Source organism: Pomacea canaliculata, linkage group LG6, assembly GCF_003073045.1.
Source record: "Pomacea canaliculata isolate SZHN2017 linkage group LG6, ASM307304v1, whole genome shotgun sequence".
Lineage (NCBI taxonomy): Eukaryota > Metazoa > Mollusca > Gastropoda > Architaenioglossa > Ampullariidae > Pomacea > Pomacea canaliculata.
Genome location: NC_037595.1, coordinates 20,717,025 through 20,742,335, shown reverse-complemented (window position 1 = coordinate 20,742,335; position 25,311 = coordinate 20,717,025). Strand labels below are relative to the sequence as shown.

Genomic DNA, 25,311 nt, shown 5'->3' with positions numbered 1-25,311 from the left:
AGGTACAAACATCTCCATGATCTGTGTTCAAGCTTGAAGATCCCAGTCCATCAAACAATGATGTGACTTTTGTCACTTCATGGTCTTTTTACTCCAGGGCTTGTAATTCTCCTTTTCTTCTCGATTTATGTATTGAAAATGGTGGAAAGGAAAATTGTTTCATGTGATTCTTTGTTCTGTTTGTGACTGAGTGATCTCGTGGTGCATCATCTGAATCTTGCACATTTTCTCCTGTTTACTTGGCTGAACCATTACAAGCCCTCTTTATGTCTAAAGTAGAGTTGCTATTTCGCCATTTCTGCTCATTGTTCACTCTCTTTTTCTTCTCATTTATAAGTGCTTGTTTATTTATTCATTTAATGTTCTTCTCGATTTCAAATGTTAAATGTTTAAAACCTTTTTATGTCAAACAATGTTTGAAAAGGCTTGACCTTATTTGTGTACTTTAAGTGCACTAGTGTTTGTAGAGAGGCCAACAAGATTTTTATGTATGTCTCTCTAGGTCTCTGGAGCAGTCACTGTTGATACAGTCCTTTTTATCTCTGTTGTCTTCACTGACCTTTGCCCTGGACACCTCTGCCGAGGAAAAATGGTCTGAGCTTGTGTCTAAACTGAAGAACACTTCTAAACTCTGTGACCCGACTAGTCAAGACATCCACTGCACCGTGCTTACAGCCTGGCGCGACAACTGTGAAGCGGTGAAAGACCTGCTGGTCCAGGTGCATAGTTGCCTCAACACACATGGGACTAGTCTTGGAGAGGTCAAGGACAGGAGTGGCCAGTCAGTGCTGAGCCTTCTAGGTGAATGTTTCAATGTGATGATGGAGGCTGTGAGCTGCGAGGAGAAGGATCTGGTCATCATTGTTGGGAAAGGGCTTGTATATACTGCCTCTGTCTTGCTGCACCTTCTGGAACCATGTGGGCATGTTGACCCTGTGGAAAAGGCTGCGATTAAGCTGTGTCATTTCAGAAAAGAGGTGAGAGATGGTAACTACTCCATGACATTTTGCTCCTAGCCCGCCGTGTATGACCCTGTAAAATTTACAGTTGAACAGTGTTTATCTGCTAGGTGCTTTCTGCCTTTTTGTTCAGAGAGGAAAATTTTTCTGTAGCAACCATAACCTCACTTTCCCCATTATTTAAAATAAATTATATAAAGTTAATTTACAAAAGGCTTGCTAGATGATTATGTGGGCATTTATCTTAACACTGCTTAGCAAAGGCTTTAGTAGCAAGCCTTGTCACTTGCTATGTCCCTCCAAATCGCCCTTCCCTCATAACGAGTGCTGACAACCTTACACATATCAACTGAACTGAACACCAGCATGTGATTTTTGGTAGCCTTTATATATATAATATTTTTATTTACAATAAATCTATCAGCCTGGTTTGGAATTCTCCTTAGACGTCTGCTCTTTCTAAAGCTTAAATTGATTAATTGACATTGATGTCAATTGACTACCGTTTACTGTGCTAGGACCACTTCTTCACCATCCATGGGGTCCATCCTTGATCTCTGGATGACATTGGTGTGTGTAGTCTTGAAGGTTTTTTTTCATATGCCCCTCTTCCCTGAAAGACAGAAGTGTGTTCAGTCTGCTTGTTGGACCACAGTTTTCATTATATTTTTTCTAAATCTTGTCTGTGGCTTCAGATAATGTAGATGGATGCAACAGTTATTATTTGGGGTTGTTGAACTACTGGTTCTGGAGTCCACTCAAGTGGTTTTGTTTCCAAAGGACATTGGATCACTTTGAAAAGATAAACTGTGGACAACTTGTGAAGAGCTATGGTTATAGTAACTTGACATTGATATGTATCAAAGAGTGGAAAAGTAGATTTCTTTGACTGGAATTTCTTAGTTGGTAGTTTATGACTGGCAATGTTAGCATTTAAATAGGTTGTTAAATAAATTCCTTCAGCCCTACCAACAGTTTTGTGTCAACCTGTCTCAACGCAACAAACAGGTCTTTGGTTTAAACTGTTTGTGTAGTATAGTCTGTGGTGTAATAAATGATCCAGATCTCATTTGTTCAAAATGACTCAGTTTTTGACCTGATTTTCAGATGGCCGAGATTGACACAGAAGTGCGTGTGTGGGACATGCACTTTAAACTACACACAGGTTTAGGTATCCAAGACACCCATCCCTCAATATATCCATCCAGATTGGCATTCCTGCTCCATCGCAAGTTGAACTTGCAAGCAGCTATTGTCACACTTGAAGAAAGGCAAGCCTACAGGGAAAATAGCATTCAGTTCTTAAAAATGAGCCAGGAGGTATCCACATTTCTTAGCAGTGTTGGCTCACCCAAAGCTGTGAGTTCACTTGTCACCCGACTGGCTTCAGCAAGCAGCGCTGTTTGTCCCAACTCTGGCACAGTAGCAACAGGTTTGAAGATCATTTTGCAAGAAGAACAGACATGGCAGGCCATGGCACAGCAATTCTGTCTGCAGTTGGAGAGTGACTTTCCATGCTTGAGGGACATGACAGTTCCAGTGTGTGTGGTGGTGCAGCAGGTTTGTTGCTTTTTGTTTAGTTTGTTGTCGTGTTAATCACTGTAGCTGCCATAACCTGTGTGCTTGCAGGATGGAATAATGGACATAATCTTCATGTGTGGTTTGCTTCTAAATCCTTCAGGTGCGACTTGGGATGAGAGCACTGGCCCAAGATGTCCAGCACAAAGTGAAGAAATTACAGGTAGAGTAGCCTTTGATCTTTACCGGTAAAACATCTGTAGTGCTTTAGTTTTAAAACTTCTTCTTAAAAGGCTGATGAATTATAATCTGTAAAATTTATAATGAAGAGGCCACAAACTTTTTCTGTCATACTTAGGAGCTTACAGGTTGTACCTCATTACACAAAGAATTACACATGCTCTTTATTTTCATTATGTGTCTGTAAGATTAGTCAATCATTTCCCTGCCATACCACCCTAACCTGCAACTATTTAAGGAACAACCATTAGGATGGTACCTAACTTTGCTAGTCTAGTGATCAGAACTGTGTTACAGACTGGCTGCTGGCATGAAGATGGCATATTGGAGGAAAGCATCTCAACCATCTGTAGGTTTCCATTTATCTGCTCTTCCAGTCCTTCACTGCTGGAGGTGGCTGCTCGACTGTGTTTGCCTACCACTACATCCACTATCTCTAGTCTTGTGACAGCTGGTGGTGGTGGTCCAGAAAACACACTGATCTTACATTCCAGGTGTGTTTTTGTACCTGCAGGCGTGAAAATGTGTGCTGCTTTCTTGGATCCTTACCTTATTTTAAAGCTCTATTTATGGGCTGAACATCCAAACATTAAAGTATTGTTTACTTCATTTTGTGCTTTTTCTTGACGCAGGTTATAAAGAGATTATTTGCATTTTTCTGATCTTTTGTAGACTTCTTATGTGTTCATTGCTGCTGGTCAAAGCACATGCCCTCTATACCTGCCAGCTGACCTCTGATCTCTTGGAGACCTTGTCCTGTGTTTTATCACGGTTCGTGTCAGCATGGCAAGAACAAGAGGAGAAGCGTCGTAGGAAAGAAGAAGAAGAAGCAGCATTGTTCCACATCAAAGAGAAGGTACATGGCGACGAGAGGACAACAGCCGAACAAGAAGAGGCCGTCTTTCGAGCTGCATTCCCCACATACCATGAGGTATGATTTGCTCTTGGTTGTAGAGTCGGATCTCACCCAAGTTGTAGTAAATAGTCAGTAACTATCTTCTGTCTTACTTGTAAGTCTTCACAGTCACACTCCTCCTTAACCATGTTTTTCTCCCAGTTATTAATTGTTGGTCATCATCACCAGCATATAATGCCATATCTGACAGAATCTGACATGCAGATATGGGGCTGGTATTCATGTCCAGTCTACAGTTATTGGTGCTATACAAGTTGTGCAGTATGAAGACAGACAGCTGATTAGGCAATGCTTAGTTGTTTTCTGTTATCAAAATTTAGTTTCTTGACATGCTTGAGTTGCAGATGTGAATAATCCCTGATAGCCTGGCATGTAAATATGTTGTGGGCTTGACATAAATGTATCAGTAGAACAGATGTTTTTTTTATCTTTTTTTAATGAAACATTTTAGGGAGATTTTTGACTGAAATTTTAGGATTTTGAGGACATGATTGAAGCCACTAGGCTGGAGGATACTGGCAAGAGGAGAGAACAACCCATGGATGAGGACGAAAAGAAAATGGAATTCGCTCTTGCTATATCTGAACATGAGATGTATGAGCTGTGCCAAAGTCATGTACAGATGATGCTTGCTCTGACCTCTTGTGCATGGAAGTCACAAAAAACCACAACAAATGTTGATGTTGATTCCTGGGACATTTTAAGGCCAATGCTGATGATGTACCAGATGACGTCTGATATTGTCAAAGCATCATGGGAAGTTTTAGGTGAGTATGTAGCTAGCATGACTGGGTGGAGTCATTATTCCGATTTGTGTCCACATAATTTTTTTTACTGCACTGCTTCCAATGATTTAATCAATTGCTTAATGTATTTTAAATGAGATTTTATAACTTTATATATATATGTCTTATTGGTGATGTAGACAGATTGCATCTAGTACAATTCCATGTGTTGCAGATGATATAGACAGGCACACAATAGGATCTCACCTGCTTGTTTGTGGTGCTGTGATACAATCCATGCACCTGAGTCAGGGGGCTGATCCTTCACAGGTAGATATAAAATGGGCATATGTCCAGCCATTAGTGGAAAAATAACCAGTATTTTTGGCAGATGTATCAACATGCATACATGTGCAAAGTCACCTGTAGTAAATTTTTCTTTGTGTATTTTTACATTATTTTAGGCTATACAAATTCTTTATTGAAATGATACATTTCTACTTGCATTTGCTTTCTGTGGCTCGTTTGTTTTGAGAGGTGGTGCAGTATATTAAAATGGTTTATCTCTAAAGTCAAACATTTGTGATGAGCAGTAGTGTGTATTAACTTAATGTAAGAAAAGCACAAGCCTGGCACAAGAATTTGAAAACTCTTATCTTACATGTGCTATCATTTCTACATTCCTGCATTACTTTTTAGGTATCAGGTCTCTGCCTTCCAAAGTCAAAGTGCTATAACTTCTACATTGATCCAAACATCCCAGAGGTTATCCAGTGCAGACCTGTCTTGCAGCTTGTACTTGCCAGAGTGACTGAACTGCAACAAGAATGGCCAGACCATCCAACGCTAAAGCAGGTACAATGTTATGGCATAAAACTGCTACAGTTGCCACTTTAAAGTGGGAATGACCTTTTTTTAAGACAGGTAGTAGCTTAGACTAGAAATAATTACTGTTTGTGGCTTTTTCAACTGATACATCTAAGAATTTATTTTAAAGTAAAAAAAAAATTTTTTTCCCAGAATATACTAAACAAGTCACTGACTTTAGTTTTAAAACATTTTCTGTTCTCAGCTTTGTGATGTAGTTGAGAGGGTGAAATCATTTCCAGTGACAGCGCCAGTCAGCAAGTTTTTGACTGGTCTGGAGCTCTTACTGCAGAAAGCCCAAGTGAGTTGTCAGTATGGTTGATTGAGATGGTCCCACCTTCCTTTGATCACAGTTTTCGTTCTCACAACAGTCAGATGTGCTGTAGTCACATTTGGACAAAACAGAAAGTCAGGGTCTTAAATAGCACCGCAAAATGTTGTCAACTAAGTGATAAACTTTTGTTGGTACTACCCTTGCAGAGTTAGGAGGAGGAAAGGAGGAAGCTTCAGACAGACCCTAACCAGACCACACAAAAATGAAAGCTGCATTTTTTTTTTTGATCAGCAATGCAAGATTTTATCAGAATATCTGCCATGGTTTTGTCATTCTCAGTTATCTTGTTAATCTGGATGTTGTGGATAAAGAAATTCTTAAGCCAGGAAGGTAAATAGCAAAGGTATAAGCTGTGTACACGTGCTAATGTGTGTTCCAGGATGTAGATATGCATGTGTTAATGAAAGTGAAACTAGCCTGAAATAAATCTCTTTTTTTTCAACCAGTTCTGGGAAAGCAATGCTTCGACCAAGGTTTCCATGGCAAATCAACTGTCAGAGGTTACTGCCATCATTGTACGTTGGAGAAAATTAGAGCTTAGGTAAGTTGTATTTTAATGAAGAAGCAGCATTCTGCTATTAAGTTTTTTGGGGCACTCATATGTTTGTGATACATTTGTGCTTTACTCAAAAAATTATTTGAAGAAAATTATTGTTCATTAATGGATATCTTTGTGTATTCTTTCTTGTGATATGCCATTTTTTCACTTTTAAAGGAATCTGCATTGTCGTTGGTTTAAATCTGTCTCTGTTGTTGCAACATCACAGTTGCTGGAGTGGAGCATTGGATGTGGAGGTAGAAAAAACCGAAAGAAAGCCAGTCGCTGGTGGTTTCATCTTTACAGTCTTGTATCTGCTTACTTGGAAGAAACTAGCAAGGTGAAAAAATCTACTTGCATTGTATGATATATGATATCTTTCATCTTTTGTTCCAAGTGTTTTTTTTTTTTTGCCTAACAAGTTTTGTTTCATTCATAATGCAAACAGCTTTCTATATTTTACAGCTTCTATAGATGGAGTGGATTTGTGCGAGGCTTGTTTAGCTGTATGGAGGCATGTTCTTTCATGCATACAGTTTAATTTTGTGAGGTTCTTTTTTTTTTCTCCACATAATTTTACATAAGTATAACAAATATAAATTTTATGTATATGTTTATCAGGACAAATTAGAAATGGAAGAGCTGGTAAAATCACTCAAACAGTATCTAGAGAGCTCCAGCATGGGGGAGTACTCTGCTCGCCTGGATATTCTAATGGCATTTCATTGTCACCTTCTCAACACAGAGTCTTCAGAGAAACGAGGTTAGTCGAAGTGATTGTGTTGATTGTGGTGAGTTCTGATAAAAGCAAGATAACAGGAATTTACAATATCTGAGCTACACAAATAATTTTGAAAGATAAGTGACTTAGGTAGTTATGTCTCATTGTTAGGTTTAATTTCCAGGCAGTCATGGTATCTGCATGTTTCTAAAACATGGGTTGGTGTAAAAACATATGTGATTCTTTAGATATGACACTTTTTTGATGTTTTGTTTCCAGATAAACTGCTGCATCTGCTGTGGAACATTCACCTGTTTTACTCACAGTTTCAAGATGTCATCAGCTCACAGATTGCACATCTGCGAGCTCCCATTGAAAAAGAATTGAAGGTATGCAGATAAAAATTTACGGGGAAAAAAAAACCTGCCACTTTTCTCTTTTGGTTCTGAACGCTGTTGTTTATTTACACAATAAGTTTATGGCAGTAAGAATAGATTTTTTGGGGGTTGAGAAAATAAAAGTAAATTCATTTTGTAACCATTACCACTGTTGCATGCAGTGGGAATTTTAATGTGACCATTTGTGTTGTATTTAATAGGGTTTTGTCAAAATTGCCCGTTGGAGTGAGATGAACTACTGGGCACTGAAAGATTCTACAGAGAAAACCCATAGGACTGTTCACAAACACACGCGAGCTTTCCAGGTCAGATTTTTAGCATGTAAATCTTTCATACATTTAAATTGTCTTGTAAAATAGCATGTCATTAGGTTTTCTCATTAAAATTTCACCCTTCATTCTCTCATTTTGTTATTTCTGAGAGCTATACTTCTGGCCATACTTGTGGCTATTCTTACGAGTGGTCAATATTTATATCCATATATATTTTGCAGTAACACCATTTCTATTACAGTTGTAAGTTATATGTGTGTAGTGTATGGATACATGTGTAAGTATTGGTGTGGGTACATGAGCTTAGTATGAGGCAGAGAGAGAACGGGAGAATACTAGAATTTAAAAGAGCCTTTTATAACTCATACTTGTATTATTTACCCTGTAATAAGCTTTAGAGTGATGAGACAACTGTACACATTGCATAAAACAGACCTTGCATGTTCAGTGCAGGATCTATCTTAAACTTCTCTATTATAGGCCATTCTTAATCAGCCATTTATTTCCTGGACATCTTCTCACAAGTTAAGCTATTTTCTCTCCTCACTGAATGCTGTTTTTGTTCAGGCTATCCTTAACCAACCAGTGAAAGGCTTGCTGGGAGAAAGGCCTTCTGACTTTTTGCTGACCTCTGAGGTGGAGGGGTCAGGGAATAGCTACAGTGACCGTGTAATCCAGTATGGGGAGACAGCACTCAAATTCTGCATCATCAGTCCAGCAGATGGGGTGAGTTTTCACATAATCAGACCCATCATTTACCCTGAATCTGATTTCCTGTCTTTTTTTTCTCCATGAATATTGAATGATCTTAACAAACTAGGTTTTCTAAAGGTACATTTGATTGATATTCATGTGCCACAGCAAACTTTTCCCAATTGACCCAGCTGTCGGTAATAGGCACCTGATTCCATAAAGGGTTGCAGCGAAATAGGGGAATGGGCCCTACCATTACAAAAAGAAAGCAGGCCCTAAAAATCATGGTCTCACACCCCTAACAACCATAAGATACAGGGATGACCTTTTTACCTTTACCTTTGGTAGGGGACCAACCCTTGATTGGTTCATAAAAAAGGGGCAGCAATCTTCCAAGTTAGCATATGTAAGGAGAGTCCCACAAGACGTGCTTATTCCAAATGGAAGAATGAGGAAGCATTGTGACCTGCCTTCAACCATCTGAAGGTGTTAGTGGACAGAAATCCGAATGGTTAGGATTGTCAGAGTCCATATTTTTCTTTGTCCTTTTTGTTTGTTTTTGTGGCCTGACTACTTTTATTGAAAATAATTGTTACTTTAGCCCAGGATGAGCTGGTGGACACCTTTTTAAGACAGCTGCCTACTTGTACCCTGCAGCAGAAGCTTGCCCCTTGAGCCAACGTGCATCCAAACATTGGCATTCCATATTGCAAACCTCAGCCATTTTTCAGGATGTTTCCACTCTTGATGATCTGACAGGTTTAGTATATCACATCTTTTTCTCGAACAGTTTCATTGTTTTGGAAAACAATTTTATGAAAAAAAAATCTTTAAGGGCAATACAAAAGCCAGTTAATGGTAGGACATTCAGCCATGCAATAAAAACAGAATCTGAGCAGTACAATCATGTTAATATTGTGTCTCGTGTTTTGTGGAAAAGAAAAAGGTTTTCAGAATTTCAAAAACAGAAGTACTCAGAGTGCAGAGAATTGTAGATGTAAATACAAAGAAGACATCAGTGTCTTGTTTGATGAGAAGTGTTCACTCTGACCATTTTTACTGTTCTGATTAACCTGATTGTCATGTTCATTGTGAGTGATATCCAGACTTCAACCCTAGAAAAATAATTTGCCCAGTCAGAGCTAGGAATGATATCAGCCACATGTTCTTTATGAAAGAACATCACAAATAATTGGTCAGATTTGATGAGATTAACGGACAAATTTGATTTATAGTTATAGCTATAATATATGCTTTGGTCCTTCAATTTGAAGGGAAGAAATCAAACTTAATAAACTTAGTAAGGTGTCCATCTTATGTTTATATTAATAGGATTCTGATAGAGAGAGTTAAAATTTGGTGTGATGTTTGTTAACAGGTGATTTGATAGATCAGATTCAGGAACTACAGAAGCTAACTGTTTCACAGGTAAGGAAATTCCTTTAGTACACATAACTCCTCTGCACGTACTTTCCTTGCACGTACTTTCCTTCATCCTTCAGTTGGTGATGATAAGTTCTACCCATGGTACTACATGGGCTTCTTTTAAAAATCATTTAACATTCTGTAAAAGAAATCATCAGTCTCTAATTGACCTTGAGTCAAGAGTCAAATTTTGCTTCCTTTTCAGAGCTTAAACAAAGAGAAGCAGAAAGCAGAGGCACGGCACATCAACTTACGGAAGCGCAAGGCACTCGCTGATCTTTTCAAAGAGTTGGAAGACTTAGGTATAGTTTTCAGCATCAGCTTTTCCTTTTCCCTTTCTCTTTTTGAAGAAAAATATTTTTTATTCATTTTTATATTTTGACTGGTTTTTTGGAATGTAAGAATCAACAGAGCAAGTAAAAAAAAGAATTTGCTCACTGTGTATTTGGTTTAAAAAAAATTGAATTATAATCTATAAACAGGTTTATCCTATAGAAAGGGACTGAATAAAGAAAAGACCAGCTTTGTGGATGATGCTTTGATGTTACCACCGTTGGATCCTTTAGCTTCTCTGGATAAGAGGTATTTCAGGATTTTAGTTAAGAAACCTTGTTCAGTTACATAACATTATTACAGGTTATTTGTAGGTTATTGCATTGTGTAATTTTTTGGGGAAAATGTGTGTGCAATTCCAAAGTTTTATGAAGTCAGGTAAATGTCAACAGCATCTACAAGTACTCCTCCCTGTTCTCACATTTGTGTGTGTGTGTGTGTGCATGCAAGATTGTAAAAGAGAAGGGCATTTTGTCTAACGAAATTTTACATTAAAACTGTCATGCTGATACTGACTGGCCCATGTGGTTTAATGGGAAGATGTTCCAAGTTTACAAAAGACTCGTATTTCCAGCACCTGTGAAAATAGCTGTGTGATCTCAATGCATTGTCTGCTTGGCTTATTCTTGGTCACTGTTCTGTAAATATAACAAAAGGAGGATTGGATATGTTGGATACACTAGTAAGTTCAACTTGGTGCCAGGTACGTGTGAACTGGTCTGCAAAAAGGCCTAAAAGTAGATCTGGGTGTGAAGGCACAGGCACAAAGCTTTTACTAATGATCCTTGTAAACTTGCAGTGACCCACTTGTCTGCCTATGGGAGGGATGCAACTCATACTTCACACGTTGTCTGTCTCGCATGGCACGATTCATGACAGCTTTGCAGTCTTCTCCTTCAAAGGTGAAAATGTTAATTAATTTTTATTTCAATAAATTTCTCTACTTTCAGAGCTTTTTAATGAACCAAGAGATAGAGCTTAAGTCAGAAGGATTGAAAACAATTATTGTACACATTTCCTTCTTCTGTTATAAAATTTAACTTAAATGGTCACACACATAAACATTTGCACATATTATATATGACCTGTAGTGACTGTTGGCAGTCACAGCATGTTGACACAGTTGTGAGCTGAAGTAATAATTATCAGGATTGACCTCTTAGTGTCTTTGGATTCACCAGTGAAATACTCATGTGTTCAGTGATGAGAAATGTCATGATGGTTTTTTTCCCCCTCCTATTTCTATTTTTAGGAACTAGGGCCAGGTAACTTAGAGCGCTGTCGTGGATTCATTGAACACCTAACAGATATCTACCTGAGACAGCGTGTGGAACTGACAGATACTGTTAACCAATTTATTATTCTGAAGTGAGTGTTTTTGTTTCTGTTTCTGGGCATATATAGTTCTCACTAATGCAGATATGTAAAACCCTCTCCGATGACTCTGCACCTCTGAAGTGTGAGATGTTCACTTGAAACATTTGATGGCATCCATTCCGTAGCTGGGAATCCATTTATGGTTCCATGGTCTAGCCTAAGGATGCTACAGCCAGCTTTTTGGTGTAAAGCAGTCAGCTTATAGGGTTGCTTGGCTGCTTGTCGCCCAAAAATACAAATCACATATAGTATATTTAATATTTATAATTATTATTTATATTATTGTTTTGGAACATGAGTAAAACTTGTTTTTTTATTTTGTATCACTACAGGAAGCTGCTGAAATTAGTGACTTTGCTGCAGCTTTCTAACAATTGGCTGCCTCCCCAGACATCTGCCAAAAAATGGCTGGTGAGTCCTAGCATGTGACTGTCTTTACTCATGAATATAGATGATTGTGCACAGCCTTCATCGAGAATCTTGAAAACCTGTTCTCTCTAAAATATGTTATAGCTTGCCTGATAACCTGTTTGTGCTCCAGTGATCACAGCTCATTGAGCTTTCCTCCATGCAGGGAATTTTTAAATTCTTTTTTATTGTTATTACAGGAAGAGGCAAAAGGGCAGGCCATCAGCCTTGTTCAGGGTCTAATGCAGGTTTCCCTGCTGTTGCAAGCCTGTCCAGCAGCAAATGACCCACATCTGCATGGTCCGATGTCTCCTTTCTTGACCAGCCAGTTGTCAGCAGCTGCCCACATGCAGTCAGGGGACACGCTCTGGACATACTGTGTTGACAGAATAAAGGTGATTCAAAATGAAACAGACAGAAAGGGAGAAAGAGAGAGAAGGGGGAGGGCTAAATTGTCATCCTAAACATTGCCTGGTGCATGCATGAACATTAGAGAAAGAGTTAGTGCTGATTTTATCTTTGTTACTGCTGTGAAGTGATTGGTGTTTAGCTGAAAAAATATGCAGTAAACTGTACAAATTTATTAGGAGACTGTGCAAGACTTACTTTACCTTAGAAACATTGCAGAAAAATAAGTTCTGCCATTTAAGCAGGGATTTAATAGCTTGCTTTTTTTTCTTTAACCAGACCTTCCTGTTAACAGCAAAAGCAGAGCACACCAAGCTTATGGTCATCTCTGACAACCTCATGGTCACAAGGTAGATACAAATTCAAGGCAGATTTATTTCTTGCAGCTATTTGCTTACAAGTAATTTTGTTATTTCATTGTTGTTTCACATGTAGCTTTAACTTCTCAACTCAACTTCTATTATAGTCAGTATCTACTTTTAAAAATAAAATGACATAACCAGAGCTTGCATTGAAATAAAATTTGAAGAGCATTGTGAGGCACTAAGATTTTCAGTATTATTACCATTTTCCTCTTTGTTATTAGTGGTTTTAATTAGAGTTGTGCATTTATATTTATGTAAATGTTTGTATGAGCCTGCTCTGTTGAAGCAACACTGATTTTTGTCCAATATTATATTTCAGCACTGACTTTGATACCATCTCAAATAGTATTGAGGAGCTTGCATCAATTGGACGAGGGTTGGGGGAAATAAAAGACATTCTTGGTTGTCAGAATGAGAACAGCATTTGTGAGAAAGAAAACTGTTTGACCTCAACCATCACATTCATGTCATTTGCCTTACTTCGGATGGAGAGCAACTTCCAGGTCTGGAAATCAGCCATGAGGGAAAATCTTACCTGTGGAGCAAGCACTGTACAGCAGAAACCTAGACGACATCATCACATATGATCTTTCTGACAACGTGACTTTTCCCTCTTCATATGGAGCTCTTTCTTCGGGGTCTGCTGGTGCAGATGTTGCTGCTTTTGCATCAAAGATGGAAAGTCTTGTGGAAGCTGTGCTGTTGTCGAATTCAGAAGCTTGTAAAAGTGCCAGAAAGAAAAGTTAAGCAAAGACAAAAGAGACAGCTCTCTACAAGAAGCTGAATCAAAAGTCAGCAGTGATAACGTTGAAAGTGAAGCAGATGATGACAAAGAGAGTTTAAAAGAAAACCACCTGATAGAGTTGACCAGTAAGCTGCAGCACTACATTATCTGTCTTCAGTGTCCACAGGTACCAATTTCGCTCAGCCTTTATTAAGATCTTCTTAGGGTTTACTTAATAATTTTAAGTTTAAAAAAATAAGGAAACAAAAAACTACAAGGAGCATCCTAGCAGCTAACAGGAAAAAAAAAATTTTTTTTTAATCTGCCAAAAATGTTTTGCATTATGAATGAAACAAATCATTGTATAAAAACTTTGTCAAACAGTGAACTTTTCTTCTGTGAATTAAAAATAAACTGTTTGATTAGTCCATTATAACTCACTTTTTTGAGGTTTGTGTTGAATGTTTTCACCTGCAAGAAGCTGTTCATTTGTTGTTTTGGTAACTCTTCCACAGGTGAACAGGCTTATTCAGGAACTGCACAGTTTTCTGGAGAGAACATCAGAAAATGTGCCTGTGGTGGACAATGACCTACAGTGAACACAGCATCTGTCTGTATGAAGTTGCTGACTCGCTGCAGCCCATTGCTTGGCATCTACAGCAACATGGTTGGGGTGCATGTGGCAGAGGCTCTGTGCCTTCATCGCACCATGGGCAAAATGTTGTCAGTTCTCCTATCAGTCTTCACAGAACTGTCAGAAAAGGTAGGGCCAGTGGCAGAGTTTTACCTCAATGTTTTCGTAGGCTTGGCTGCATTCTGAAGCAGCTCCTGTCGGGCTTCTTTCATTTCTCATCGTTCATTTGCTTGTTGTCATGTCACTAGGGTTTCTGCCTTCCTGCGAGTACAGCGATGAGATCGGACAAGAAGGAGCCACTGAGTTTGTTGATATTGAAGGCGGAGGTTTGGGGGAAGGCGAGGGAGCAAAAGATGTCAGCGATCAGATTGAATCAGAAGATCAGGTTTGATGAATGAATTTTTCACATTATTTCAATAGCCATCACTTCCAACAATGTCCTGAAACACAAAAAAACCAAGGCAAAGTTGCTGGTGTGTTGTATAGTGACATGTTATATTTGATATTCTAAAAATTGACTAAATAGACATAGTGTACTTTTTAAAAAAAAAATTAATTTGAAGTCAAGTGCACTGAAATTGTAATGGAGCCAGTTTTAACACTTTTCTCCCTTTAAATGCTTCCCATCATATTTGACTTGTATTCTTGCAACCAAGACAAGTTTAAACCAAGTAAAATTCACAATTTCGTACAGCTTGATGAGGCTCGAAGGCCTGATGAGGAAAAAAGTGACCAGCCAGAACACCAACCAGATATTGCTCCAGAGGACAATGCCATTGAAATGTCAGAGGATTTTGATGGCAAACCTCAAGACCTTGAGCCAGTGGGTGGGTGTCTAACCTTTTCAGTTTGAAAGTCCTTTAAGCAGCAGCCAAGAGCTTTGAGAATAACAGTGAAAACAGTGGAAAGATAAATTTAAAAAGCTTTAAGTCTAATTTTATGTTTTTCATTGCTTTTAGAAGCTTGAGGTTATAAATACCTTAAGATTTGATTAAATTATGATTTTTAACTGTTTTCTCAATCATTAGTTCTCAATTTTCTATTGAAGACTGTCAAACATTGTGTCTAGTTTTATCAGAAGTTATATTGAAATAAATCTTATAAGTATCTTATTGAAATAAATCTTATCCTTATAAGTAGCCAAGATATTGGTTTTTTCTTACATAATCAGTCTTCTGTATATTTGGGAAACAGAATATCCCACAATAAAGTAAATTTTAGAATTAGGAAGAAATTTTAGTAAATGCTACCTTGCAAACAATGTTTCCAAAGAATGTCGTTTTCTTCAGAGGGAAATGACGTTGCCTCTGACAATGAGGAGGAAATGGAGAAGCAGATGGGTGATGTCGATGGACCTGATGACAACAGACTTGACGAGCAGATGTGGGCCAGTGATGAGGAAGAGGATGACAGTGGAAAGGTAGGGCCAGGAAATAAAAGTCAAAGGTCAATTTCAGGTGTGCTGCAGCTTCTGGCTTGTATGAGCAAAAGTGATTCTCAGGTGCCATTTACTGAGCATTTAGGCTACAGGTGTTGTTGGAAGTTCCTTGACTGACATATTTACTTTTATATGAGGTATAAGCTTCATCCAGGCATAATGCCAGAAATAGATTTCAGTATCTGTAGCTCTGTAGAGAATTTATTTATTCATTCTGCTTTTCCTTCCCTACAACAAGATGTTATTAGTGGTTATTAGTAGTGCTCATTCCCTTCTTAAACATGCATTTCAGTACATTCGTATAGAGTTAGTGTTTGAGGCAGGTATTGAGCATGTTAGATTGTAGGGCGGGATGTATAAACATGGGGTCGGATGTTCTGTCCTCAGGAGCAGAAGGAAGAGGAAGGTCAGGGGTCAGGGAGACAGGGGATCGCAGACGCTGGTGTGCTGATGATGATGATTAAAGGAACAGTTGAGTGGGAATGAGGGAGGAGGAGAAAGGATGGACGAAGAGAAAAATCAAGAAAAGAGCAAGGAGCGCAAGCCACATGAGCTGGACCAGATCGACGAGGTGAGTAGCCATTCTTAGATTGAAATAGTGCAGACATTTAATCCATTCTGAAAACCAAGGGTTTTTACTGATGTTTCTGAAGAGAAAAAAAATAATTATAGCAGTGTCAGAGAATAGGGAAGTAGGTTCATTATTTTTTTTTTAAGGGAGGGTGAATTGTTGTTTACAATTTAAGTAATGCATTACTCTAATCACCAGTTCCCACAATGCTAGATGTTTTTCACACCCTTCCCTCTTTTCCACCTATGGCTACTCCCCTGCTCATCTTCGTTTTGCAAAATCATGATACTCTCAGTCCTTGTTACTTGGTTCTTCTTTTCATTTTCTGTATTTGTTTTTTATTTATCATCAATACTGGTGTTTAGTCTCCCGTAGTTCATATGTTGTTTGTTCTTTTATGTTGTCCATGTTTCATTCTTGTTCTTAGAGTATTCTCCTTAGGAGTATGAATATGCGCTAAACAATTTTTTTATATTATTTATTAATGCCTGAGTATTTGATGGGAACATGTACCCATGTATTACAGCCATAGTTAACTCTGGGATTAGGCATGACAAGAGTTTATGCAGTTTCTTGTAAGTGGAAACAGGCATGGGAGACCAAAGATCTGTTTATTATGTCTCAGCCTGAGTATGATGAGGACAGAGTTGATCCTAACCATGGAGACCAAAACCAACAACAGGAGCCAGAACAATTGGACTTGCCCGATGATCTGAACCTCGATCAGGATGAAGAGGATGAAGGTGCTGGTGATGAAGGTGAGTCATACAGGATCCTGCTGTTGATTGTTGTCAGTTATCAGATGTGTAGTTGGGTTATTCGTGAGCATGTGGGTCACAACAGCTTTTTATTTTACACAAATCCTACCTGTTAACAGTATTTTTTTTTTTTTTTTTTTTTTTTTTTTTTTTTTTTTTTTTTTTTTTTTTTTTTTTTTTTTTTTTTTTTTTTTTTTTTTTTTTTTTTTTTTTTTAAAGCTTCATGATTAGTCTGAATTCTTGCTTTCAGGTGAAGGATTGCCTAATCAGCCAGAAGATGTATGTCCAATTGAAGACATGGAAGAAAAGGTGCCAGAGGAGGGCAAAGACAATGGCGATGATAAGGAAGAGAAACAAGGGGAAGAAAAGGACAAGGATGGAGAAGATAACACAGAGGAGAGAAAAGAGGACAGCGAAGAGCTTGCTGCCAATGAGGAGCCACAAGAGCAGAATACTGTGGATGACCAGGTGTGTATGAGACATGCACCTGCTTGACTCATCTTGATTTAGTTACATTGAAAGGTGTGCAAGCTTTGTTGTCAGGAGAAATAATGAAATACTGATTCAGATGTCAGAGAACAACTAGGTCCTACATACATTTTAATCAATGTAGGAAAGAAATGGGGAGAGATGTGTGTACTATTACAAAGTCCTATGTTGTGGAGAAATGTGTGCTGTTGCAACGTCCTACACTGTGTGCCTATATCCAATGTGTTTGGTACAGGACGAGGGTCAGCAGACAAGTGAAGAAAAGGATGACATCAATGTTGATGAATGTGCAGTTGATGAGTCCCAGAAACAACAAGAAGAAGATGAAAATAAGAAGGGAGAAAATGGCTTTGCCCCACAGGTCAGTTGAATAACTTTAAAATATGTCATAAAATATGTTAAGAAAGAAAAAACAAGAGAATGTGTATGTGCAAGAGAGAGAGAGTGAAAGGGAGGGGATATCAGTGTGTTTTGTTGTAAATCAGAATGTGCGTAAAACTGACTGGTGTTTAAAATGTGTCTGGAGAATATTTTAATCATATTTTATTCCATAACTCTAAAAAGAGTTCATTTGCTTATTTACATTCTGTTTTGTTTTTTTTCATCATGGGCTGTAATAGCGAGAGAAAATGTAACCCATGCTTCACACAAAAGCATAGAATGCTTTGCATTATAAACTTTGTGATTCTCCATCCAGGAACAAGATAAAGATCTCACAGGCCCTGAGAACCCTGATGTCCAACAAGATGAGCAAGAGATACCAGAGAGAGCTGAGGAGCATGGGTGGACTAGCCACGACACGGCCTGTGCTATGCAAAGCGAAGCAGCTGAGGATCAGATAGCTGGACAGGAGGAGACACAAGAGGTAAGGCCAGATACAGGCAGTGATGCTGGGAAACAACATTTACATTCTTATGCTGAAGAGTTTATCCAAGTTTTTGTAGTGTGGGCCAAATATACAGTAGTTGCTAAGCAGTGCCAAGGAAAGTTGTTAGTCATGGTCTGTGATTCTGTTGATGTGTTGGTTCTGGGACAGAGGAACAGACACTGGTTGTCTATCTGATCCTGTTGAGATTAAAGTGTGCTCTTTCAATGTCCTTCAATGTGAGAAAATGTTATTTGCATCAAAAGGTTTTGATGATGTAGTACTGCACCTTCTGTTGACCACCACTTCTCCTTCTAACTGCCATTCCTATGTTTACCCAGAAACAAGGGGTGGGAACAGCAAACCCAAACCAGCAGGAGGGACACCAGGGCTCAGTGTCTGCCACTGCTACTGAAAGTAGAGCATCACAAGAAAATAGACAGGTATTAGAGCTGTTAAACATCTGGGCGAAATGCTCCATTTATGTGAGCTGGATTTTATTTGGTTAGAAATGCATTCTAAATACGAACTTAATCCCATCAACATAGCATGATCATTTTGGTAAGATTTGAGTTAAGAGTATAGCTCACCAGGAGCGAGCTACATCAAGGCATCAGATGACCAAGGTCACCATCCTGAGTAACATGGTCAGAGAGTTTTTTTTTTTTCCTCTGTGTTGGTAGCATCCCTGGCTACCCAAATGATCAGGCTATGTCGACAAGATGGAGTAGGATAAAGGCTTTTAGTATACATTTTTGACTGAAATAAAACTAATTTTTACTTTTTGTAAAATTTCTTTTTTTATGCATTTACCAACAATATTTTTGTATAGAGGATGCAGTATGTGGAATTTACTGTAAGAATAGTAAAGGTTATTTCTATAGCATCATATCCCAGCCCTGTGAGCAAGCTCATGGCACTTTACAAATGATGCTGATTATAACAACAATAATAATAATCATGATAGGGAGAAGTTGAAGAAACCAACCAAGACAACAAGGAAGAAAAGGGGATAACACGTGGAAATGGGAGTAGATAATAATAAAAAACTGTAATGCTATCTGATTAATAACTGAATGAATACAGTACTCCTATTATCCAAAATGTTTAGGAAATTAAAATAAATGCATAAAATTAAAAGCCATTGCTTTAGAAACATTACATTCCCTGTTGTCGCCTTCTTTGGAGGTTTGGAATGAACTTTTGCAATTCTAAATTGGTTTTGTTTTGCAGAAAATCATTTTTTTTTATATAGCTCTCGTTGTCTCAAGATAAGGTGGATTATCTTTGCAGAATTTATTATTGTTGTGGAAGTATTGTGCCCATGCTATGGGGTTACTCATCTGATTTTTTCACTTACTGACCACATGCTAAAAGTTTACACCTCTAATTTTTCACTTACTGACCAGGTACAGAGAAAGCCTGGGCAGTCCAAGTCTGACCGTTCACTTGGAAATGCAGATGAACAGTTTCGACGCTTGAAAACAACAGACAAGACCCTTCAGCAGCCTGTGGTAGGTTACATTTTCTTGTGCCTGAATTTAAAACAGATTAGATTAAGTTTTGCTTCTGTGCATTTTTATTTTTGTTTTCTTGCATTCTATTTTCTGTTTATCTTGGCTGCAGAAGATGGTATCCTAACCTAATATTTACTACTGCTTCCATAGAACTTTGTCTTTCTGCTAATTGTTTTTGTTGTTTGTATTTTAACAAACAGGATGAAAAGGATGAAAAAGTAAATCAAGCAGATGTATATGAACACATCACAGAGGATGTTGTCCATGCAGATGCACAGACCATTGATGCAGCAACAGCACAGCAGCAGAATCAACAGAAAATAAACAACAAACTTGAGGACGAGGATGAAAGCAATGCCAGTGACACTGACATGCAGGTGGAAGAAAAGGAAGAAGTAGGTATCGATTGTAGTGTACTGTCCAAAAAATCTTATCTACCAATTGAAAGATTACAAAGGAAGAAAATTGAATGTTAAGAATTAATTGTAGTATTTCTTTTATGGCCGGGTTTATCCAAAAATGAATCAAGTATAATTAACTAGTTGGTGAAGGTTATTTATTTGCTTCTTTCTTTGTTATAAAAGGACAATTCAGAAGTTCAAGACAAGATTGCAAAGAATCCCAGCAAAAAGCAGCCAAGGGAGGCAAACCAACCAGGCAAAGAAGAGAGCATGGAGGTTGGAAAGATTGAAGTTGCGGGGTCAAAGGTCTTGACACTCGGAGCCGAGCGACCACCAGAATCAACTATCCACACACAACTGGAGCATCTCTCACTTGATATAGGAGTGAGTAGTGCTTAGTAGTATGCTGGATCTTTGCAATTTGTTAGACATAGGGAGAAGATGACATTTCACTTCTACATATTTTTTTTTTTGCGCTTTTTTTCATTCCTTTATCTGTAATAACCCTACTGTTATGTATCCTGTAACAGTTTGTAAGGATATTAACATTGTGATCATTGATTTTGTATTATAAGGCACTTTGTATCAATTACCTTGATTATTAATTATTGAACAACAATTTATGCCATGAAAAATATGGCACAGTGTTAATTTCTGCAAATTTTAAACTTAAAACTTTGAAGTATTTTTTCTCATTTAATATTTTAGGTTGGTTTTTTTTTTTTATAAAAACAGTAGACTGAATTCTTTGTAGCTAGTTATTTCATTTGTCATGAAATGTCATATTCTGACTGAGTAACACTTGATATTTTTTTTTTTGTCAGGGCCAAGGGGTGGATATTGAAAAACTCAGAAACCAGTTGGAAGACAGCATGAGCTTTGTGGCTACATCCAGATGTATCTGATCACCAGATGGTACATATATTTTTTGCATAACTAATGTAACATTTATTGGTATTATTACTTGTGTCACTGCTATGAATGTAGCAGTAGTATGCTACTGGTGCCAGGGTTTCTGTACAGCATCTGATGCAATTAATGAAATCATTTATTTTGGTATGGCTGCAACTATCATGTTGTCATAGTTATCAGTGGCTGACCTGTCACTACAATGGCTGATCTTCAATGGCTGATCTGTCACTACAGGTTGCTGCAGCAGCAGAGGCCTGGCAAAAATATGAGATGCTGACAGCAAGCTTGTCACAAGACCTGTGTGAACAGCTTAGGCTGGTGCTGGAACCATCACAGGCCACAAAATTGAGGTGAGTGAGCATTTTTTAAATAATAAAAAATTGAATTTGTAAAGGTGCATTTCTGTCTGTGGATTCAAGCTCGATGCACTGCACATAAAAGACTATCAATGAATTGACAGTCAACTATGCAAGAAACACCGTGGTCATCAAACAGATTACACCATGACCAAACAAAGAAAGAGCATAAAAGAACTGAGGAGTGGGCAGACTGCTTTTGATTATGCAAGATATTCCTTAAACCTATAGATTTGAAGGTTTGAATACCTACTTAGCTCAAAGAGAAAAGGAGGTGTAAGGCCAGAGAAAAAAAAGAGCATCTGTTGAATTTCTTTGGTCTGATCCATGGCACAGAGAGGAGGGCAACACAAGCAGACCAAAGAGACTGAGTTCAGTGGTAAGGCCTTGTACCTCAGACATATCCTGGGGAGAGACATTGAAGACAGCAGTAGCACAGTGCAGGGATTTTGTAGAGACAGCATTATCACAGTGCAGTGATTTTGTAATGAAAGAGAGATCTGTTTGGCAGGCAGTGAAGCTGGTGTAGCATGGTCTGCTTATCACCTACACAAGACATGAGCTGCATTATTTTGATCTCCTTTAAAGTGTGTCCAGTAGGCAGTAAGGAAGCTCATTATCTGAGTTGTTTATTATGCACTCCCTTAACCCCTTTGTTTTTGCTGGATTCATTTTAGGGGAGACTACAGAACTGGCAAACGACTGAACATGCGCAAGGTTATCCCTTACATTGCCTCCCAGTTCCGCAAAGATAAAATCTGGCTGCGTCGCACAAAGCCCAGCAAGCGGCAATACCAGATCATGCTGGCCATTGATGATTCATCAAGCATGGGTTTCAACCATTCCAAGCAGGTAAAAGGGGTTATAGAAGTGGTAGCAGTCGTCAACGTGTGGTAACACAGGATGTGAGACATGCTGCTTTGGATGTGGAAAACCTAGACATTGGGTATCAGGAAAGGTCCAGTTTAAAAAAAAAAGTTGTTCATAGAGACACCTATTAACTTCAAAAAAAGGTCTCTTTTTACTCTGTAAAATTTAGACATGACAGTCTGCTAAAGTAAATTGTTTTGGCATTAGATTTGTTATAAAGCAAATAAACACATGTAATTTGTCTGATGCAACTTAATGTGTATTTCTCATGGCAGTTGGCATTTGAATCCCTTGTACTAACAGCCAATGCACTGACACTGCTAGAAACAGGAGAGCTGTGGTGCAGGTAAGCATTTGATTTTGTCTTCAAGTCACAAAAAAGATTGTGAATCCAACTCAAAGCACTAATAAAAAATAGTAAAGGTTGTCCCCTACCATTTTCAGGTTGTTAGGGAGTAAGTTGTTAAAGACTTTTAAGTAAGTTGTTATCAGAGGTACTTGGACCCAGGTGCAGTGTCATTGAAAGTGACTTTTGTTTGTTTATTAGATGTTCTTTACACTCAGACAAGGCACCACCCGCAAAGATTTTGTAAGATATAGTTGTGGATGTAAGGATGTACATGAATAGTGGAAGAAGCAGTTACAGTTCTTTGTCTTGGAATACACTCACATCACTTGGGTTTTGAGAGTGTACAATTTCACGAGCTTGTTGCCAGCTACAACTCTTTTGTTTCTGCAGTTTTGGGGACACAGTGAAGCTTCTGCATCCATTCTCAGCGACATTTTCCAACCAAGCAGGAGCCAACATTCTTCAGCAGTTTACGTTTGAACAAAAGAAGACTCGCTACACTCAGGTAAGAGGGATGTTGTGGCTAGCTTGAAATCAATAGCTCTGTTTTTTTTTCTTTCTCCAGCTCTGCCTCATCTGCAGACTAGCTAGTTGTGAATATATATCACTTATCATTCACTCTCTTCACTTGTTGCCAGTCATGGATTGTAAAGTCTATAAACTTTCCACTCTGACTTCACCTTTTTTGGAACTGGTCCTCAGTACAGCACCACACATGCTACAGTCCCTCACATAATCCTGTACTACAGAAGATACAGCACCTCACATGATTTTGTATCATACATGATCTTGTACCTCACATGCAAAGTAACACACAAGATAGTACCACACATGCTGTAATATTTTCTGTAGAATGGTTCACATCTCATGCACCATCCTGTCCTCTCCATCTCTTAAATTGCTCATGCTGAGGTTAATGTTGTAAGTCTTAAATTTTCTTTGCTTGATGTCTTGCACTTCTTGATTTTCTTATACTAGCTTCTACAGCAAGCAACAGCGGTGATGGTGGAATCACGTAACAGACAGCATGGGACATCTGGACGGCCAGAAACAGCTCAGTTGCTGCTGATCATTTCTGACGGACAAGGCGTGTTTAGCGAAGGAACAGATTCCATCAAGAAAGCTGTGCGACAAGCATGTGAAGCAAATGTGTTTCTGGTTTTTATTGTTTTGGATGAACCTAAAAACAAGGTGATCATTTCCCCATAGATGGTTCTGAAAAATATTTCTTTGTAAATTTCTTTGTTTCCTTTTTTTCCTTGTTAATTCCTAAGTGGAGAAGTAACTGGGCAATAAAGTGGACTTCTTCATTGCATCATCATTATTATAAAAAAAATGTACACATCTGTGGCAGTAGTTTTGAAGTAGGTGTAAATCACTGTCAAGGGGCAACATGGGGAAATAAAGGACAAGCATCTTGTTTCCAAAATTATAAGGCAGGGTCCAGACCCTGAAGATGTTTACTTCTGAAGCCGTAGTAAGCAGTGGTAAAGTTGCCCTGGGATAAAGAAACATGAAGTAGCATCCACTGGGTCTGGACACTGCTTTATAACTTCAGAAACAAGATGCTTTTCCTTGAGTTCCCAATTTTGCCCTGGGGAAACTTCTTGCTCTTGCTTCGTAACTTCAGCCTATGAGCATAATATAAGCCACAATTTAGTAGCCGTATGTCAATGCTTTTGATTTCATATTGCTACAGGTCTCAGTATTGGACACCAAGATTTCACAGTTTCAAGCTGATGGCAAGGTAGAAGCTTTTATAGTCATTATTTATATTTTACATTTGCAATGCACTGTGCGTAATATTTCAGTCATGATGCTCGGTGCAAAGAGCACTTTGATGTGAGGCTTAGGACCACTCATAGCCATGAATGATGCCAAATTATCAAAATCTCTAAGTGGCTTTGTCCCGGTGCATTGGAAGATGTATTGGAAAATAAGTTTGGACTTCCTTCAGCATATAGACCCCAAGTTTCAATGTCTCAGTAATCTCCTAATTTTGCCAAACTTTGTCAAATGTTTGATGACATTATTTGCTAGCTTGAGCTGAAAAGCTGGAGAATACAGAGCTAGTAATAATGTGTTGAGTGACTGCTCTGTGCAGTCAGTGTTTTGTGTCGAAAATTTAATTTTCTTATTGTTCTGTCTGCAGCCACCAGTAGTCCTATCATACATGGAAGAATTTCCTTTTCCATTCTACGTCATTCTACGTGACATAAACTCCCTGCCCCAGATACTCAGTGATGCTTTGCGTCAGTGGTTTGAATTGGTTTCAGCATCTGGACATTAATTGGTGGAACTGATTGCGCTTTGGCCTGTGATAACTGGAGCAGAGTGATAAACCTTTTTGTGACCAGTGGTGAAACAATGCTCCATCCAGATTTATGTGAATTCATTGTGTAATTTTGTAATGTTTTTAACTCTCTAGTGTGTCTAGAGACTGAATGCAGATATGTCTGCTCTGTGCTGATATATACTGCATACTGTGTGGTGGTTGTGCTGGACACATCGGATAAACCATCATAGTGTAATACTGCATAAGCTCAGGGAATTGATTCTGAAGGAAATCTTGAGGTAGTTCCGTGTGACTTGTCTATTTTTGCGTGTGAGTGAGAGACAAGACACCACACTTTATTGATGCATTTTGAAAATGAAGCACCGATGATTGTCAGCAGTTAAAACTGACTCTCAGAAAAGAAACTGGTTATGTCTGACAATTTCATTTTGCGAATTATTGATGATTTGATTTTACATCAACCCAAGACAAAATTTGGTTGTACATAGAGTGTGAGCTGTGTAGCATGGGAAGGAATTGGGTTGCCAAATGTATGTGTTTTGGAATAGTTATATTATGGAATATTATAGGGAACTGGTCAGAAAATTGTGATAAACCCCTTTGCTCTTGCCATTAAACTGGCATACAAATAACA

At 38.4% G+C, this 25,311-nt stretch overlaps 4 protein-coding genes across 4 annotated transcripts in view; all 4 read left to right on the top strand.

The window, feature by feature from the left end:
- Positions 1–6,860, top strand: part of LOC112567377 (midasin-like) — a 12,646-nt gene extending 5,786 nt beyond the window's left edge. The window contains exons 8-19 of the mRNA XM_025244090.1: positions 503–977; positions 2,067–2,519; positions 2,641–2,700; positions 3,015–3,211; positions 3,390–3,648; positions 4,109–4,400; positions 4,594–4,688; positions 5,058–5,213; positions 5,431–5,526; positions 6,006–6,100; positions 6,327–6,437; positions 6,719–6,860. Coding sequence (XP_025099875.1) covers positions 503–977; positions 2,067–2,519; positions 2,641–2,700; positions 3,015–3,211; positions 3,390–3,648; positions 4,109–4,400; positions 4,594–4,688; positions 5,058–5,213; positions 5,431–5,526; positions 6,006–6,100; positions 6,327–6,437; positions 6,719–6,728 — 2,299 coding nt within the window. The 3' untranslated portion in view covers positions 6,729–6,860. The remainder of the gene's footprint in view (positions 1–502; positions 978–2,066; positions 2,520–2,640; positions 2,701–3,014; positions 3,212–3,389; positions 3,649–4,108; positions 4,401–4,593; positions 4,689–5,057; positions 5,214–5,430; positions 5,527–6,005; positions 6,101–6,326; positions 6,438–6,718) is intronic.
- On the top strand, positions 6,731–13,944 carry LOC112566939 (midasin-like). The gene is made up of 16 exons (XM_025243368.1): positions 6,731–6,860; positions 7,098–7,207; positions 7,417–7,521; positions 8,056–8,165; positions 8,350–8,378; positions 8,794–8,940; positions 9,560–9,609; positions 9,812–9,908; positions 10,089–10,188; positions 10,739–10,841; positions 11,192–11,307; positions 11,649–11,727; positions 11,925–12,119; positions 12,412–12,482; positions 12,817–13,408; positions 13,737–13,944. Exons 1-15 carry the CDS (start codon positions 6,731–6,733, stop codon positions 13,082–13,084), a joined length of 1,710 nt encoding a protein of 569 aa, XP_025099153.1. The 3' UTR covers positions 13,085–13,408; positions 13,737–13,944.
- On the top strand, positions 13,807–22,414 carry LOC112566938 (midasin-like). The gene is made up of 17 exons (XM_025243367.1): positions 13,807–13,984; positions 14,104–14,240; positions 14,550–14,682; positions 15,145–15,275; positions 15,760–15,864; positions 16,490–16,622; positions 16,873–17,090; positions 17,347–17,472; positions 17,809–17,976; positions 18,318–18,419; positions 19,386–19,490; positions 19,694–19,888; positions 20,078–20,278; positions 20,719–20,809; positions 21,041–21,156; positions 21,840–22,014; positions 22,308–22,414. Exons 1-14 carry the CDS (start codon positions 13,807–13,809, stop codon positions 20,797–20,799), a joined length of 2,013 nt encoding a protein of 670 aa, XP_025099152.1. The 3' UTR covers positions 20,800–20,809; positions 21,041–21,156; positions 21,840–22,014; positions 22,308–22,414.
- On the top strand, positions 21,020–25,311 carry LOC112566937 (midasin-like). Its single transcript, XM_025243365.1, has 8 exons — positions 21,020–21,156; positions 21,840–22,014; positions 22,308–22,378; positions 22,477–22,487; positions 22,720–22,886; positions 23,360–23,572; positions 24,081–24,128; positions 24,534–25,311. The coding sequence occupies exons 1-8, from the start codon at positions 21,020–21,022 to the stop codon at positions 24,669–24,671; spliced, it is 960 nt and encodes a 319-aa protein (XP_025099150.1). The 3' UTR covers positions 24,672–25,311.

Bases quoted from the DNA above. Each gene is read 5' to 3' on its own strand.
- LOC112566937 (XM_025243365.1), top strand. From the start codon at position 21,020: ATGGCTGATCTGTCACTACAGGTTGCTGCAGCAGCAGAGGCCTGGCAA. The intron at 21,157-21,839 runs GTGAGTGAGCAT...GATTCATTTTAG, and splicing joins TCACAGGCCACAAAATTGAG to GGGAGACTACAGAACTGGCA. The intron at 23,573-24,080 runs GTGATCATTTCC...ATATTGCTACAG, and splicing joins TGGATGAACCTAAAAACAAG to GTCTCAGTATTGGACACCAA.
- LOC112566938 (XM_025243367.1), top strand. From the start codon at position 13,807: ATGACCTACAGTGAACACAGCATCTGTCTGTATGAAGTTGCTGACTCG. The intron at 13,985-14,103 runs GTAGGGCCAGTG...TCATGTCACTAG, and splicing joins TCACAGAACTGTCAGAAAAG to GGTTTCTGCCTTCCTGCGAG. The intron at 17,473-17,808 runs GTCAGTTGAATA...TTCTCCATCCAG, and splicing joins AAAATGGCTTTGCCCCACAG to GAACAAGATAAAGATCTCAC.
- LOC112566939 (XM_025243368.1), top strand. From the start codon at position 6,731: ATGGAAGAGCTGGTAAAATCACTCAAACAGTATCTAGAGAGCTCCAGC. The intron at 8,379-8,793 runs GTAATAGGCACC...GCCCAGGATGAG, and splicing joins CCCAATTGACCCAGCTGTCG to CTGGTGGACACCTTTTTAAG. The intron at 9,610-9,811 runs GTAAGGAAATTC...CTTCCTTTTCAG, and splicing joins AGAAGCTAACTGTTTCACAG to AGCTTAAACAAAGAGAAGCA.